Source organism: Eptesicus fuscus, chromosome 21 (assembly GCF_027574615.1).
Source record: "Eptesicus fuscus isolate TK198812 chromosome 21, DD_ASM_mEF_20220401, whole genome shotgun sequence".
NCBI classification, from domain to species: domain Eukaryota; kingdom Metazoa; phylum Chordata; class Mammalia; order Chiroptera; family Vespertilionidae; genus Eptesicus; species Eptesicus fuscus.
Window position 1 is genome coordinate 35,246,175 of NC_072493.1, and position 18,164 is coordinate 35,264,338.

General features: G+C 42.9%; 2 protein-coding genes across 3 annotated transcripts in view; one reads left to right on the plus strand and one right to left on the minus strand.

Annotated features, from left to right (window-relative positions):
* Nucleotides 1-18,164, minus strand: part of ZFP1 (ZFP1 zinc finger protein) — an 837,904-nt gene that overhangs the window by 530,877 nt on the left and 288,863 nt on the right. The window lies entirely within an intron of this gene.
* Nucleotides 1-18,164, plus strand: part of GLG1 (golgi glycoprotein 1) — a 123,860-nt gene that overhangs the window by 100,052 nt on the left and 5,644 nt on the right. For both annotated transcript variants that reach the window (XM_054710128.1, XM_008139665.3), the window contains exons 14-25: nt 959-1,021; nt 1,695-1,808; nt 5,754-5,842; nt 6,762-6,879; nt 7,586-7,678; nt 9,799-9,936; nt 11,244-11,367; nt 12,063-12,205; nt 12,396-12,497; nt 13,440-13,547; nt 15,331-15,451; nt 16,008-16,114. In XM_054710128.1, the coding sequence (XP_054566103.1) occupies nt 959-1,021; nt 1,695-1,808; nt 5,754-5,842; nt 6,762-6,879; nt 7,586-7,678; nt 9,799-9,936; nt 11,244-11,367; nt 12,063-12,205; nt 12,396-12,497; nt 13,440-13,547; nt 15,331-15,451; nt 16,008-16,114 (1,320 nt within the window). The remainder of the gene's footprint in view (nt 1-958; nt 1,022-1,694; nt 1,809-5,753; nt 5,843-6,761; nt 6,880-7,585; nt 7,679-9,798; nt 9,937-11,243; nt 11,368-12,062; nt 12,206-12,395; nt 12,498-13,439; nt 13,548-15,330; nt 15,452-16,007; nt 16,115-18,164) is intronic.

Genomic DNA, 18,164 nt, shown 5'->3' on the forward strand with positions numbered 1-18,164 from the left:
TATTGGGGAGGGAGGCATCTAAAAATGTTTAAATTATTTTGTGGGGCAGAGACCCAGGAAACAGAAAACTGCTTTTTTTTTTTTTTTCTTCAGAGAGGAAGGGAGAGAGAGATAGAAACATCAGTGATGAAAGAGAATCATTGATTGGCTGCCTCCTGCACGCCCCACACTGGAGATAGAGCCTGCAACCCAGGCATGTGCCCCAACCGGGAATCAAACCAGTGACCCCTTGGTTCCTGGGTCGACGCTCAACCGCTGAGCCACACCCGGCTGGGTGAAAACTGCTTTTTAAAAAACAAAAGCAAAAATAGAAGCCTTTTAGAACTATGTAAATTGTCAGTACATAAAATTAGACATTTCTCAACTAGTCTTTTTTTCTTCCTATTTTTCAAAGGTTTATTGCTTTCTTTCATGTTCTGACAACTCCTCTCCCATTCACGTTGTTCTTGTGGGCTTATGAGGACATTCTGGGGTGTGTAACTCTTTAAAGGAAGCTGTTACTTCAGCAGCTAGTACTATACAGTGCTTACTCTCTGCTTAAAGGCATTGAGTGTGTGTTCCAAGAGGCAGTGGTTTATCATTTGGTTTGAGGACAGTGATCTGGTTTAGGAGGTCATAAACTAAAGATAGATGTCAGTTGCCCTTGTTTTCATTTTGAACTGCTTAGCTTTTTGGAAAAACTTGAAAGGCTTTATATACTCTAGTATTATTAAATGCTTTTTTCCTCCTCTTTCTTAATTCTGCATCTGCTTCTAGAAAACTTGCCTTTCAACATATAATGGAGGTACAGTTAGTTCTGTCTATGCTGGGGCTCTCTAACTTAAAGACTAAAATAGTCTCCAAATGTACATAACAGACTATTTGCCCACTAGATGCTACTAAATTCCGAGAAAGAAACTGCTTCCTTTCCCACCCTGGTTCTTCCTAAGGCAGAACTAATATGTTTAACCTTCTACAGGATATTCAAATAGAAGCCTTGCTGATGAGAGCCTGCGAGCCCATAATTCAGAACTTTTGCCACGTAAGTGATGTCTGGAGAATAAAGGGTTAGAAACAGAACTGAATTCACTAGGACTCTGGCCCCCAAGTGTGTTGGATCATCTCTGTCTTCAGCATACGTTACTCCTGAGTGGCCAACTTTGAGAAATTGAAGATGTAAACAAAATCAAGAGGGCGTGCCACCATCCTGGGAAACCTTACTTGGTCATCCTTTGTAGGCGTCCAGATATGTGCTTCGCAGCAGATGTTGAGATGCCCTTTAGAGAGGGCCGGGGGAGGCCCCAGGGGCATGGCTGATTGCTTCCAGTACGTCAGTGCAGGACTTGTTAACAGTATCAGTGGCTTCCCCTTCCAACTGTCGTCTTGTACCTGGATATTGAGCAAATTCTGTTACTTTATTCAAGTATTAGATTACCTAATTGTGGGAGCAAAACACACCCAGGAACCTTGAGGATCTGACATCCAGGAAGCAAAGGAGTAGAAGCACTGACTGCATAGTGCATGTTCTTGTTGGAGCTTCGTGCAGGGCAGCTTGCTGTGTGAATTTTATTCCCTAGATGTTTGTCCCTTGTAATTTCTCAGGCTTATTTTGACATACTTTAATACATACCTTGTTTGCATTTTTTATGGATTAGACTACAAGATGTGTTTATTAATTGTTACAAATGAAGTGTAAATGTGCACTGCCTTTTCAGGATGTGGCAGATAACCAGATAGACTCTGGGGACCTGATGGAGTGTCTGATACAAAACAAACACCAGAAGGACATGAATGAGAAGTGCGCCATTGGAGTCACCCACTTCCAGCTGGTCAGTAACACCAGGCAGAGCCTTTTTGTCTTGACTGCTCTTGTGAAAAATTGTTTTCTCCAAATACATGCCCTATTTTGACTTGTTCTCAATAAATGTGTTTTTTTCCTGCTATGGCCAGATGCTTTGTTAGGCTCCTGAAAATTCAGTGATAAATACAGTGGACCTCAGTTCTCGAACTTAATGCGTTCCTGAAGGCTGTTCGAGAAATGATTTGTTCGAAAACCAAATCATTTCCTCCCAGTAGAATGAATGTAAATTGAATTAATCTGTTCCAGACCCTCCAGTGATTCCCTGCTTTAACCTTTCTTATATATAGTACATGTCTAATGTACTGTTTAATCTATAAAAAACACACGTCTTAAGTTTATCAAACCATACCCCATTAGCTTTATTTTTTTTTCCCTTTAAAAAAAAAATCTTTATTGTTGAGATTATTACAATTGTTCCTCTTTTTTCCCCCCATAGCTCCCCTCCACCCGGTTCCCACCCCACCCCATGCCCTTACCCTCCCCCCCACTGTCCTCATCCATAGGTGTATGATTTTTGTCCAGTCTCTTCCTGCACCCCCCAAACCCCTTTCCCCTTGAGGATTGTCAATCCACTCCCTTTCTATACCCCTGATTCTATTATATTCACCAGTTTATTCTGTTCATCAGATTTTTTATTCACCTGATTTTTAGATTCACTTGTTGATAGATATGTATTTGTTGTTCATAATTTTTATCTTTACCCTTTTCTTCTTATTCCTCTTCTTACAGAATACCCTTCAGCATTTCATATAATACTGGTTTGGCAGTGATGAACTCCATTAACTTTTTCTTATCTGTGAAGCTCTTTATCTGACCTTCAATTCTGAATGATAGCTTTGCTGGGAAGAGTAATCTTGGTTGTAGTTTCTTGCTATTCATCACTTTGAATATTTCTTGCCACTCCCACCTGGCCTGCATAGTTTCTGTTGAGAAATCAGCTGACATTCATATAGGTGCTCCCTTGTAGGTAACTAACTGTTTTTCTCTTGCTGCTTTTAATATTCTCTCTTTGTCTTTTGCTCTTGGCATTTTACTTATGATGTGTCTTGGTGTGGTCCTCTTTGGATTCCTTTTGTTTGAGGTTCTCTGCGCTTCCTGGACTTGTAAGTCTATTTCTTTCACCAGGTGGGGCAAGTTTTCTGTCATTATTTCTTCAAATAGTTTTCAGTATCTTGCTCTCTCTCTTCTTCTGGCACCCCCATAATTCTGATATTGGTACGCTTGAAGTTGTCCCAGAGGCTCCTTACACTATCTTCATATTTTTGGGTTCTTTTTGCTTTTTGCTTTTCTGGTTGGGTGTTTTTTGCTGCTTTGTATTTCAAATCTTTGACTTGATTCTTGCGATCCTCTAGTATGCTGTTGGATCTCTGTATATTATTTTTTATTTCATTCAGTGTATGCTTAATTTCTAGTTGGTCCTTTCTCGTATCATCAAGGTTCTCGCTAAGTTTATTGGCCTTTTCTAGAAAATTCTTGAAATACCTTATAACCGTGGTTTTGAACTCTATATCCAGTCGTTTGCTTTCCTCCATTTCTTTCATCTGTGCCCTGTTTCTTTGTCTCCGCATTTTGGCTCTTTCCCTGAGTTGATAGAGTGGCTTTGTGTGCTAGGTGTCCTATAGGGCCCAGTGGCTGAGCCTCCCCAGTTACCTGAGGTGGACACTCGTGGTGCACCCCTTTGTGGGTTATGTGCACAGTCTTGTTATAGTTAAGCTTTGATTGTTATTGGTATCACTGGGAGGAATTGGCCTCCAGGCCAATTGGCTGTGAGGATCAGCTGCGTCTATGATGGGAGAACATCTGTGCTGGAGACACCCTTATGAGACAATACTTGCTTTAGTGGGGCTTTGATGCCCCCTGATTGTGTCCCTTATGGATCTGAGGAGTTGTAATCTGGATGGTGCTACTCTGACCCCTGGGTACACTGGCTCTTGGATCTCCAAGGAGGTGCTAATTTAGCCTCTGCCTGAGGCCACCCAGCAGGAGCTACAGAGAGATCTGCAGATTCCTCTTCTTTGTTTGGGTTTTGGAGGTGCCCAGATGAGGCCCAGCTCTGAAGCAATGCAAGCTGCTGTGGGGCCTTGGGCCTTCTTTTGGATATTCTGGGTCTCTCTGACTCAGCTGCAGTTTGTTAGGTAAGTTTAGATTTCAAAGTACCTGGCCATTCATATGCAAAAGCCTGTGTGCTCAGCTTGGATGGGGCAGAGTCTCAGGGCGGAGCAAATAGCAATGGCTTCCCGTCAGCCCTGCCCTAAGAGGCCCTCGGGTCTCAGTGTCCCTTGGTAGTCTCTGCAAGCACCTCTGAGAGAAAGCTGCCCTTGAGTTCCACCTGCTGCCAGACAGTCCAGTTTCTCCCAGTATGAGTCTGGGTCTCCAGAGTCTCGCCCAGGACTGGAGTTCAGAGCAGTCGGGAGCTTGTGTCTCCCTGAGGATTGAAAAAGCCAGCCGCATACTCAGTTGCCAGCCCTCTCCACGCGTGTGCCTCTGTACCTCTGCACTTTACTTCCGCAGCTCCTCTGAGTCTCAATGTGCTTTTCTTTTCCCTTCTAGTTGTAGAATTTCCACTCAGCCAGCCTTCCTGTGGTTCTGGATAATGTCCGTTTTGTCTTTTAGTTGTAGTTTTGAAGTGGTTGTGCGTGGCAGCAAATTCAGGTGTTTACTTATGCCGCCATCTTGGTTTCTTCCCCCCCATTAGCTTTAAATGAATCACTTTTAGCATTCATTCCAGTGGTGTCTTTCAGGTCAGCATGCAGCATTTTTGTTTGTTCATATATTACTGCCTCCGAAATGGTTATCACTGGCTAACTGCTTTTTTGTTTATCAAAATCAACAACAGTTTTTCTGCCTCACCAGTTGTCTGTGATCATTGTTTCTTTCACACCATTAGCAATATTAGCACTCTTGATGGTCTCTTTATGTTTTAAAGCTGTGCTAATCATTGCTTTCCTCAGCAACAAAAGCATTCTCTCCTTTGTTTGTTGCCTGAGAGACGCTTTTTGTCATGTGGAGGTATCAGCACAAAAGGGTGAGACATTTTTTTAATAAACAACTTGGTAGAGAACTGAGATGGGAGGATTTCCAGAAATGAGGTTTGACTGTATATAGTTGGTACCCTTAGGGAGTATGTAATCCATTGGGGATAGAGACAGTAAGGAGGCATTTCCTGCTTCAGTCACATCCCTTGCTTTCATGATGTATTTTAGCCTTTCCTTGAACAGTATCAGTGAGACCCGTTGTTTTGGGTCACTGTTCATTTCAGCAGCCCAAATATATATCAATACACTGGGCTCAAAGCCTTTTTTTTTTAACTTAATCATGTTACCCAGATCTGTCATAATAAGAAGGCTAAGTCATGCTCTTCTTTGTTACCACATGTCTAACGGAAATGTTTCTGGTAAAGCAAGCATTTCCTTGCCAGGAGGATGAAATCCAAGCATCTGTGTAAAATTCCCCTCTTCTGGGGCATATAGCCTTTGACAGATGGGTTCAGGGCCTCTGGGGTAGAACAAACAAACCCTGCCCTGTGTGTGGACTATGTTCTAGTAAAAGGAAGACACAGATAGTATCAGGTGAGCCTATGAAGAAAAATAATGCATGAAAGGGTTGGAGGATGAAGGAGACAAGGGACTGCAGAAGGAGGTAGTTGAATAGAAACGCCAAGGAAGAGACAGAGAAAACTGGGGGAGATCTGGGAGAAGGGTCCTTTTGGCCGAGGGAACAGCATGTGTGTGATTGGAATGGCAGAGGGAGGAATGGAGAGGTCAGCAGTTCACGGAGCCTTTGGAGACAAGGACAAGTCATGCAGAGTCCGGAAGGCCGGCTTCTGCAAACTGTACGAACACAATGTCACCCAGCACTGCTAGTTAGGACTTGCCTCAGAGCTTCTGACTTTCTTTTTCATTGTTGTTTTTAGGTGCAGATGAAGGATTTTCGGTTCTCCTACAAGTTTAAAATGGCCTGCAAAGAGGATGTGCTGAAACTTTGCCCCAACATAAAGAAGAAGTAATGTAGCTTTTAATTTATTCGTTCTGCTTCTCTAAAATCCCTCTTAGCTCCTGAATGAATATCCAAGATGTCAGGCGGCCTCCCGCAGTCTGGTAGCCCAGGGGCCTTCTGCACGCTCCTCCGGAAGTGTGGCCACACACTGCATTGTCTGGGCATCATCTTTCTAGCTGCCGAGCCACCATTGGTGGAGGTAGTTCTGATGTGGGAACCCCATAGACTAAAGAAGCATTTTTTAATTTTCCCAGTTGGGGCTATGTCACTGGTGGAACAGATGGGAGGTTGTGTACTTGGGATCAAGTAGCAGTGTGACGACGAGGTTAGCTGATTATCTCCCGACATAACTCCACTCGGTCATCTCTTCAGGGAAGGAGTGGCCTTACTGAGTTAGAGATATAGTGAAAAACAAAACCTTATTCATTTAGGAATTGCATTTTAATGAGGGGAGTGATGAGTTTGTGGAGCATGATCACCTAAATCCTTCCCTGTCACTCTTTGCAAAGGCACATTTCTATTTCCCCCTCATATAAACCAAGTTCCCATTTTGCTCAGGTTTCTATACTTTTCAGGAATGAGTTTCACAGTATGTACATCAAAGCCATGGTCCAAGTTAAGAGCAGCCTTCCTCTCTGATCACATGTTTTTAACAAAACAAGTGTTGAACTGTCCTTGCCTCTGTGGCCTCCCTGCCAGTCAGGAATATAGTCAGCATTTGGGCTGTGGCCCAATTTTTATGACATATACAGTCAAATTGCTGCTTTTAGAGCTCTGAGAACACAGACTTAAAGGACAAGAATTCAAAACATGGTGAAAGGGTCATGAGTTCTGGGAGGGGGTGTTGCTCTGGCCTAGCCCAGCTCTCAGCCGCCTGCCCTTGTGTGGCTCCAGCCAGTCCCAGGCCTTCTCCTTTCCTTGGCAGGGTGGACGTGGTGATCTGCCTGAGCACCACCGTGCGCAACGACACTCTGCAGGAAGCCAAAGAACACAGGGTGTCCCTGAAATGCCGCAAGCAGCTGCGGGTGGAGGAGCTGGAGATGGTAATGCCTCAACCAGAGCCGCAATCCCAGAAGCCCTGGGGCAGGGGAGAGGAAGTGGGTGAGGGGCGAGGGCTAATTGAAAGATTTTTGCCACTGTCTTGCTAAAATTTACCGTATGACAGCTTCCTGTTTTACTTCGTGTTCGAATGAGAAAAGATTTTTACTGTGTGAAACTGGAAGTCCAGAGCAAGACAGAGTTGTAAGCATGCAATACAGTCATTGCATAGTGATGTCCACGGGATCAGGGTCTCTCCTTTTACTCTGCTGTCCTTGCCCCAGCTTCGCCATGAGGCTGCTTTTCCTGTGATGGCCGCCTGCCCCAAATTCATCTCCAGCAGGAAAATAAAAACAAGAGAAACCTCCCCCAGCATGAAAAAAAGATCTTTCCCTTCAATTTGATCCTGTCACTTTGAGGTCTGTGCCCAACCCCTGACCAACAGCAGTCTCCAGGGGAGTGCCAGGCACTGATCACGAAGGTGAAGTGGAAGTCGGCCACACTGTGCACTATGAGAGGAAAAGTCTATTGTGCAAAGAAAGTCCAAGGCCATGCAGCTAGTTAGTGGCAAATTAAATCTCCATTCTCCTGCCACTCTACTGTGTAGAAGTTGTGATTATCAGACAGGATCCAGTCAAAAAATATGTAGAACATTTGATGTCTCCAGCTCAGAGTAACCTCCCTTTTCCATGCTGGTTCCCGCTCCTGTAGACAGAGGACATCCGTCTAGAACCAGATCTGTATGAAGCCTGCAAGAGTGACATCAAGAACTACTGTTCCACGGTGCAATATGGCAATGCCCAGGTAGCTTCTTGTTTTTTAACTGCAGAATTAATGTGAAGGTGACATGTTACTTTATTTATTTTGTGTGTGTGTGAAGGTGACATTTTAAAAATTAATTCTTTGGTGGGATAGGCCTCATCACATCTGTTCCAACTTAATCATCCTCTCACGAGTTATGCCAGACTTTTCCCAAAGTTTCTCTTTGTCTCCTATTTATTCTCTTTTCTCTTTCGGTTTCCATGTCTGCCTAATAATCTCTTAATGATCCTTCATATGCCTCCTCCTCTGTATAGCTTTCCCAACACTCTGCACCTCTATAATTAGTTATTCCCTCCCTATGTTCCCATTGCAGTTCTTAACTAAAGGTCACACAAGTATCACCTAAGAAACTTTTTAAAAAAATACATCGAAACAGGGACCTACCCAGAATCATCAGGAATGAAGTGCAAGCAAATAATTTTTTTTTTTTTAGAATAGTCCAAGGATTTATTTTCTTTCTTTCCATCACCATTTATCCCCTTTATGCCCTCTTCCACCTCTGCCCCCAGCTCCTTGCAATCACCACACTGTTGTCCATGTCCTTAAGTTATCTCTCTCTCTCTCTCTCTCTTTTCTTTATTGTTCAATCCCTCTGATTTTTTTTTTTTTTTTTCATGTTCTCCCAGTAACTCAACTGCCCCTTCTAGTTCAGGGCATTCCCATGGAGCTTTCCTTTGAGATAGTGGCTTCATTGTCTTCTTGTCCCTAGTGTTGTTGATGCAAAGTCTTAGGACAATCTGAGTCTCATTTCTATGTAGTTAATCTGTCTCTGAGTTTTCTCTTTATCTTTAATAATCTGTATTTTCACAGTGATATAATTAGGTTTTTTTTTTTGTTTTTTTTTTTACTTTATTCTGGTTGGCTCTTTCAGTCTCAGAATTCATGCCATTCTTCTGTTTTCATTCTCAAGATCTGCAGTTGATTCTTTTCATAACCTGTTCTTGCTTATCATTTACCGTTTCCTTCTGTGTTGTTCTGAGGCTATTAAACAATATGTTTTTATTGCACTGTTACCTTTTCCCTCAGCTATTTGATGATTCTTGGTTGTGCCTTGAGAATTTCACCGAAGTCTCGTGACTTTATACTACAGCCCTGGCTACTGCAGCTTTCCATCTGCTTCTCTTCTGCATCGTTCACAGAGGATAGGAGAGTCAGGATATACTTAATTCACTACCGTAAATCCATCCTGTGTTACTCCCTGCTTTTGTGAAAATCTTTACTGTTGACACTATTACAGATGTTCCCATCACCCCCCCCCCCCCCCTTTGCCCACCTCCACTCAGCCCACACCCCCTCTTCCCTCTGGCCATCACCTCATTGTTGTTTGTGTCTATGGGTTACTCATATATGTTCTTTGGTTAATTTCTTCACCTTCTTTCATTCAGTTCCTCCCCCTCACCCCCCGACATTCCCTCCCCTCAGACATCTGTCAGTGTTCCATGTAGTTATGCCTCTGACTCTAGTTTGTTTGTCAGTTTATTTTGTTTGTTAGATTCCACATATAAGTGAGATCATATTTGTCTTTCTCTGACTGGCTTATTTCACTTAGCATAATATACTTTATGCTTTTATGTTAATCCACTCGTATTTTCCACTGTGCTTGTTTGTTTATATGAAGTTTGCACTGTGATGGGTAAGGATTGGGTCTAATTTATACCTGGCATCTAATGCTATATTCTCTCGTGGTAAGTGGCGAGTTGAACTGAACCTCCTGGCTTGTGCCTGCAGTCTAGTCAGGGTTATTGCTCCAGAGAGAGCCAGAGAGCCTCCTGTGTGCTTCAGAAGGAATCTTGACGAGTATCAGCTCGAGAAGGCAAAAGAATCCAGGAATCCTGAGTGGGTTTCGTTCCCTTTAGAGCTTAGTGCAGCCTGCTAGTCATCCATTATTTTTATATGGTTGGTTTACTATAGCTCTGAAGTTATAAATCTATAAATATAATTCTCCTTGTTAAGGGAATCCTGATTCCTATTACCTAGGAATTAGAAATGGAAGGTACTGGATAGAAAGTGGGGATGTACTAAGATCTGAATGCTTCAGTCAGAAGACATGGATTTTCAATCCTGGTATACCCCTCAACTTGACCATTACTCTTACGCCCTAGATTATTGAATGTCTGAAAGAAAACAAGAAGCAACTAAGTACCCGTTGCCACCAGAAAGTTTTTAAGCTGCAGGAGACAGAGATGATGGACCCAGAACTAGATTATACGCTCATGAGGGTCTGCAAGCAGATGATAAAGGTAAGAGGTCCAAAACCAAGCACTAAGCACAGGGTGAGTAAAAATGACAGCATAAACCTCTTTAAATGTCAGAGGAAATTCATATGACCTTCCCATTTCCATTGTTTATACAGCTAAACATGGTTCTCAAAGTCTAGTCCCAGACCAGCAGGATCAGCATCCCCTGGGAATCTGCAGATTCCTGGGCCCCACCCCAGATCTGCTGAATCAGAAACTGGGAGTGGAGCGTCTGGTTTAAAGCTCTCCAGACGATTCTGATGTATGTCAAGTTAAAAAACCCCTGAGCTAAGATAACCGACCTCACTTAGACCTGAGCCACGAGTAACTAGAGGTCCAATGAGTATATGACCGGTTTTGGGGCAATTTGTGGTGGTATACTGAGAAAGCCACCATCAAAATGTCCTGATCATTAATCCACCACCATCGAAAGGCTTTCCCATTTTAAAAGTTTTTTGGTTCATTTACTTCTGCAGTGAACATTCTCTACAGCAGGGCTGACTTGAGAACCTAGACATCAGATCCTGGATCTGTCCATATATACAGAGATTAAACTTAAGGTTCTGACCACTTATTTCTGCTTCCCTTTAAAATAAAATGCTACTTTTCAACCTATCAAATAAATTTCAAAGAGAATTGTGAAAGAAGTCTCTTTTGGTGGGCCTGGTAGAACTGAGTCCTCTGTAAAAGTGGAAATATCAGGGTTGGGTTTGCAGAAACTTGATATTACTTTTATAAAGATCAGTCACCAGTTCACATCCCCATATTCATATGTCAATATACTAGAATTAGCAGGTAGAGATGGAATTTTTTACTAGTCCAAAATGCAGCTATGACTTCAAGGACACTAACCAGTGTATAGGGACTAGCCTGTAATTAAGAGATAAACCAGATGGGTCCTTTCCACACGTCCCTGTTCACATTGGTTAGTGGATAATTCCTGAGTTTCCCATTGGAATTGGGTAGATATTTGGCCACCTGGTACAATTAAATTCATGCTTAATAATATTTAAGCTCATGAGATGCCACGTAATGTAACAGCCATGAGGGTAGGGAATCAATCCTATGTAAACTAGAAAACACTGAGGTAGGAGAAAGAAATGTGAGAGCTACAGTGGAAAGTAGGTAAAGAATAGGGTCTTGAGGCTGAAGGCTTATTCACGCCTAGTCATTTCTCTTGTACCAAGTGATACCTTCAGGCTGCTTCTGTCATAAGCTTCTCAACAGATGTTTGAGTAATACATGTGATGCAGATGGTGTTAATTGCCGTGTTTGAATAGCTGTTTTTATAAAACTTTGATTCTTTGCAGAGATTCTGTCCAGAAGCAGATTCCAAAACCATGTTGCAGTGCTTGAAACAAAATAAAAACAGTGAATTGATGGATCCCAAATGCAAACAGATGATAACCAAGCGCCAGATCACCCAGAACACAGGTAACATCTTGGCTTGGCTTTCCTGGCCCCGCACTTAATGGAACTGAGTGGGTGGATCCATGCCTCATAAAACTATAGGTGCTTTGTTGCTTGGGAATTTTCAGGGAGAGCTTGGGTGTAAGCAAAAGGGCTTAATCCTCCCTTGAATAGTATCCAGGAGAACAGAATGAAAGCCATGGGAAAGAAGAGGCTGAAAAAATAGAAAACTGCCTCTGTAGGGCTTACAAAAGAAATCAGGGCTAGATTTCTTGAAAAGTCTAGAGATTTAATAAAACTTCATGCATGTGGCAGGTCAGTATATGGGTCATTTATTTTAGAGCAGAGAAATTTTATCTCTGAGTTACCTTGTAACTAAATGGCCAAGGTGAGGTAGATATTCTGTTCTCAGTATTTTCAAAACTAACTGCATGGGGAAGGTTGATGTCTGCTTGATCTCTGTGAGGACTGCTCAGAAGATCAGTCTCAGACTCTGAGCAGCTGCTGCCCCATAGAAGGATTCAGGAATATCTGAATCCTTGTATATCTGACTAAAAACAAATAGTGAGAGCTCAGTGTATATACATTTATTGAATAAACACATCAATGGTTTATTTGTAGTCATTGATATAATATGTCCCTTTTTGGAAGGTGGCTCTCTAAAAATTTGTGAATCCAGTTGGAATATTTTATCATGTTCTTAACACTTTCTGCTCTAGATTACCGCCTAAACCCTGTGTTAAGGAAAGCCTGTAAAGCCGACATTCCTAAATTCTGTCACGGTATCCTGACTAAGGCCAAGGAGGATTCGGAACTGGAAGGCCAAGTCATCTCTTGCCTCAAGCTGAGATATGCTGACCAGGTAGATTGGCCTCGGCTCTCCACAGAGGTGTGTTCATGGAGCCGCCTCTATTCCTGGCAGTGGTTCTCGAAGAAGGCCTCAGCTCTCTCCTACTGCCCCAGGACCTTTTTTATACCTTCCCAAGTCAGGGGCCAAGTAAAAAGCTGAAGTTGTCTAATAGCCTGACATGTTCTCCCTTTGTCACATGTAGCGCCTCTCTTCAGACTGCGAAGACCAGATCCGGATTATTATTCAGGAGTCTGCTCTAGATTACCGACTCGATCCTCAGCTCCAGCTGCACTGCTCAGATGAGGTAGGATTGGGGTATGAAGCTGGCTGTGAACAGAGCTGGTCAGAGAAGTTTTCATTGGAGAAAAGTTCTTTACTCTCTTTCCCTGAGCCCTGACTCCAGGGTTAGTAGAAGGGCCATCTTTTAGGCTCTCCATGGTCCAAGTTCCTGGTTCTCTGTAAGTCAGAATTAGTCCTGTCACTGTACACGGCTGATTCTGTAGTTCTCTATTAAACAAAAGCATTCTACTATTATATCTCTACATATAGTTTATTCTTCCCTTCTTCTAGTTCTGATAGTGAACCCAGAACACCCCAAGACTTGGCAGGAAGATAGACATGCTCCTAGAATAGCTCTAAAGAAGTGCTGGTCCTTGGAAATCATTTGACTTTCTAGCTAGAAAGGGCTGAGTGGAGAACCTTGTTCAACGTATGTGAACTTGAGGGGGTCGTAGCTAAAACTACTTCGAACAAGCTTACTCAGAGCTGTCCAAAAAAGACTAAGTTTTTAGTCTGTGCTGCAGGCTATGTTTCCGGACCCCTCTGAGTGTGTGTGTGTGTGTGTGTGTGTGTGTGTGTGTGTGTGTGTTTGAGTTGTGAGTCTGGGTTGACCCTGAACCTCTGGAAATGTGAAGCATTTGCTTTTAGTGCTTTACTTGGCTGCATAATCTTCCTCCTGTGGATGAGGGAGTATCTTTGATTCTGGTTCTTACGCAGTCCTGGGACAATCTGTCTCAGGTCTCAGGGTTGACGGCATGAGATATGCACATTGGCTGTTTTTTGACTCTGTGCCAGTCCTTGTGAAGGAAAACGGAGCTTGGTATCTCGTTCTGGAGGGAGGAGAAGGAGGAGGAATCTGAGTGGAGCTCTGGGCACACGTGTGGGAGGATCGCCAGATCAGCACATTTCAGACACGGAGCTTTCTGGTGAGAGTGGGGTGGCCTTGTGTTTTGTGTCTCCTGGACAGATCTCCAATCTATGTGCCGAGGAAGCAGCAGCCCAGGAGCAGACGGGTCAAGTGGAGGAGTGCCTCAAAGTTAACCTGCTCAAAATCAAAACAGACATGTGCAAAAAGGTAACCGCCACCATCACGTCCCCCACTTGCTTTTCTCTCCTCTTCCCCTTTTTCCTTTTAATGCTGTATTCTGTACGTTTCAGTGGTAAAATCTAAACCTTCCTTCCCAGAATGATATGCTGTTCTCTCTTACCAAACTTTAATTTGATTCTTGACCATTAATGGCCTATAACTTAAATATTCTGTCACATGTACTAATTATTTGTGAATGTCTCATTTCCATGACTAGGCCATTGTTTAAAGGGCACTCTGAGTGGAATACCAAAGCAAAATGTCAATTCCAATATATCAGTAAGTGCATTGCATTCATAAAAATCAATTAAACTAAAAATTTAATTCATTTCAGAAACAGCACATAAAAACAAATTTATCAAAATATGACTAAGCCTACAGTATATTACAAAATTGAAAATTTGACCTTCTTTTTAAAAAGCGTTATCTTTTTTAAAAAGTGTTTCAATGGCCTAGCTGGTTTGGCCCAGTGGATAGAGTGTTGGCCTGTGGACTGAAGGGTCCCAGGCTCAGTTCCAGTCAAGGGCTCATGCCTGGGTTGCGGCCTCGATCCCCAGTGTGGGGGCATGCAGGAGGCAGCCCATCAATGATTCTCTTTCATCATTTATGTTTCTGTCTCTCTCTCCCTTCCTCTCTGAAAGCAATAAAAATATATATTTTTTAAAAAGTGTTACAATGAAGTCATTGAGTCCATGTGAATATTGTTTGCAAATATTTTCAGGTACTAGAAATATTTCCAATTTCTTATGGTCTTAGTTCACTAATAGCTAAATGTATATATTTTCCTTTGTCTTCAGTTGGTCTCATCTAACTTTGAGGAGGACTTTTCAGCAATATTTGAGTTTTATTTTTGGGTTTTTCTTTTTATTGTTGTTTTACAGGGACTACAGTCTTTATTGAGAGCAAACTAATTTTTATTTGACAAATCATTTCCAGCCTGTCTTTACCTCCTATAATTTCATCATATTAATTGGAGGGTTTGCAGAGTTGATTTCACTTCTATTATGTTTAAATGTCTCTTGTTCAAAACTTCTTTAAACTCAAATAAGAATTATTGTTGCAATAGCATTATGCTTTGTGAATTAATTTTTTCCTTTTGAGGATAATGGAGGTAAAGTGAAACATTTTGCAGACATCTACTTTTGTTTGGGAATGTTCGTATAGCATATTACTCTGATTTTCAGAATTCACATTTTCTGACTTCTTAAAGTAACAAAATAACTATTATATCAGTATGAATACTAGCATTTAGTATTTAATAATAATGTCAAAAATACAAATCTGATCTTACAATCTCCTGCTTTGTTTAGCAAATAGCTTTTCATTCACTAGGTAGGTCCCCAAGTATATTTGTTAAATTAAGTTTTGTTGGAGCTAAAATGCCCTGGCAGTGTGGCTTGATTGGGCATTGTCCTGTCCACCAGGAGGTGGTTGGTTCAATTCCCTGTCAGGGCATATGCCCAGGTTGCGAGCTTGACACCTGGTAAGGGGTGTGCAGGAGGAAGCAGATTGATGTTACACTCTCACATTGATGTTTCTCTCTCTCCCTCTCCCTTTCTCTCTCTCTCAGAATCAATAAACTTTTTTAAAAATTGGATACTAAAAATCTGCACTCTTTGCATCATCACCACATTGCCGCCTGTCTCAGAGCAGGCTGTTGTTAACTCTCAGCTTTCTCTCCTTGACTTCTTTGTACCTGAAGTATTTGCAGACAGCACATCTGATGCATTGTCTCCATAAAAGCTGTCTCTGCAATGCTCTTCCCTTCCAGGAGGTGTTAAACATGCTGAAGGAAAGCAAAGCAGACATCTTTGTGGACCCAGTTCTTCATACAGCTTGTGCCCTGGACATCAAACACCACTGCGCAGCCATCACCCCTGGCCGCGGGCGTCGTAAGTCTGAACTGTCTTGGGAGGAGCGAAGACTCCCCCTGAGACATTAGTTTCAGCTACTCTGTTCTGTAGCTGCAGCTCAACCACAGACAACATCCTCTGGGAGCCTTTGTGGCAAAGTGAACTTTGGAGTGACCCTGCAGTTTGAACTGACCTAGCTGCGAGCTGAGTTCGGGCAAGCATAAGTCAGGCCGCCATCATGGATCTCTTTCCCATCTTGTCCAGCTTCAGCTTCATCAGTTTCCCCAGTGGCCACGTGAGGCTCAGTGCACATGTTTTCTGTGAGGTAGAACCTGGGCAGGTGGGGAGTTGTTTCTGTGCCACGTGTGCCCAGTAAATATAGGAGAGATTTTAGGAGAGACTGGACGGTCCTTGTTGGAATGAAATATCATTATTCTCCATGTTACATCTTGGGTCAAGTTTCCTAGAATAGATTTAACTTTGTCCATCCAACAGATCTGAAGTCTCTGGTGGTTAGATAGCCTTCCCCCTAACCTTACTGAAATCTCTCTGTTCTGTAGGCTTTCAGACTGTTCTTATCCCTTTCCTTCTACAGAAATGTCCTGCCTCATGGAGGCCCTGGAGGACAAGAGGGTGAGGTTACAACCAGAGTGCAAAAAACGCCTCAATGATCGGATTGAGATGTGGAGTTACGCAGCGAAGGTAATGACCAAGAGCCTTCTTGCTGAAGTGGCCATCTGTGCCGTCAGTTTCCCAGTCTCTTCAAGGCACTTCACTGGTTTTCTAGTCTTTGTTGTGAGGCCGGCAGTAAGTGTATTAGAAAAATCTGTCAGTGTACCTTTGAGCCTCCTTCGCTGTTCATGAGCCTGGAACCGTCTTGCTTTGCATTGGGCTGTGTCTGCTGGGGTTTGCCAGGGCTGTTACTTTCTGCCCTCAGGGGCCCACAGTCCACCACTGAAAAGTGAGTCACCCAAAGGAAGGATGTGACTTAAGCCAACTGTGCAAGAGAAACTAGACATCGTGCCCATGAGAAAGGAAAGATATCCAGCCACTCCTGCTGTAGCTTGTTTTTCTAATTTTGCACAGTCATTAGGAGCAAAATACGTATGTGAGACCGGCCCTCAGCTAGCCTGGAACACGGGGAGTCATAGGATGGAGAGAGAATTAGGACACTGGTGAGAGTGTATGGTACCCAGGTGGACTTGGGCCAGGGGGATTTTCCTACAAAAACTCAAACTCAGTGAGAAGAATGATAACAGTTCTTCTCGTGTATACATTGCCTTGTAGTTCACAAATCACTTTGATGGATATATTACCTCATTTAAAACTTGAAACCTATGAGGTAAGTGGAATGATTATTCTCTCACTTTATGGTGGAAGAAACTATGACTTCCTAAATTATGACTTGCCGAAGGCGAAAAAGTCAGGTTTCTAGATCCACGCTCTTTATATCTCCCTGTGCTGCAATAGACATTTCTTAGATTGAGAGAGAACACAGGACTCCTTGGCCAGTTCTTCCCGTCACCCATGTGATTAAAGGTCAAGGGTAACAGGCAAGCGGGAAAGACCACAGGAAGTTTTCATACCTAGAATAAGGGACTATAACTGTCAAAATAACAAGGGATTAAGCGCCCCTTACTCCTCCTCCCGAGGGAACAAAGTCAGCTTTGATGTCCTTGGTTAGTTGAGGCAGTAGAGATGAAGTTACCCTTTTCTTTCCTCACTGGTTTCCACTTTTGAGCTGCTAAGAATTGCCACTGCTTGCTTTGGGTTGACAAGTGTTGGTGCTCAAATTGCATTAATCTGAAGCCTCCTGCTCTATTTTGTGTACGTGGGCTGAGCATAGAAGCAGCCCAGACATCGCTGGGCCAGCCCTTTTCAGGCACCCAGCTAAGGTGAGACTCAAAAGAACAGGTTTGTGTGTGCCTGGGGAGCCTTCCGGTTCTGATTCTGCCATAGCAGCTCCTGGAGAGGCGCATTTGAGAAAGCAGTGAGGAAAACCGAGGGTGGAGATTGGTTACATGGTAATGTCCACAATGAGGAAGTCGGGAAGTATAGTCAGTCCCTGTCCATCATGTTTGCATGTTACTTTTGATGTGGGGGAGTGCTTATGATATAATAACGAGTGCAAACAAGTCAAGGTAAAGAATTAGCATATAACATAATTTGAATTGTTTTTTAAAATGCAGCAGATATGATGAATAAAATGAATCAGAATACATAAGAACCTGTGACCTTTTGCAAGTCACTAAACCACCTCCTAGTCCTTGGGTCTCTGGGTCTCCATCTGTAATATGGGATAATAAAACCCACTTGTGAGCCCTGACCGGTTTGGCTCAGTGGATAGAGCTTCGGCCTGCAGACTGAAGGGTCCCAGGTTTGATTCTAGTCAAGGGCATGTGCCTTGGTTGCAGGCACATCCCCAGTAGGGGGTGTGCAGGAGGCAGCTGATCGAGGTTTCTCTCTCATCGATGTTCCTAACTCACTATCCTTCTCCCTTCCTTTGTGTAAAATGTCAACAAAATATTTTTAAAAAAACAACGCACTTGTGAGGTGGTGTGAGGGCTGTTTGTAAACATGTTGAGCCCTTTCCAAGGCCCAGCACATCGCCCAGTCCTCAGTGGGGCCGTTATTTTGATGGGGGTAGTGATTGCTGAGTTGAGACGGGGTACCCCCCTCTTTGGATTTGGCTGTATTTTCTAATATTTTTTTTTGTTTTATTTTCTTAATAGTTCCTTTATTTTTAAATTTA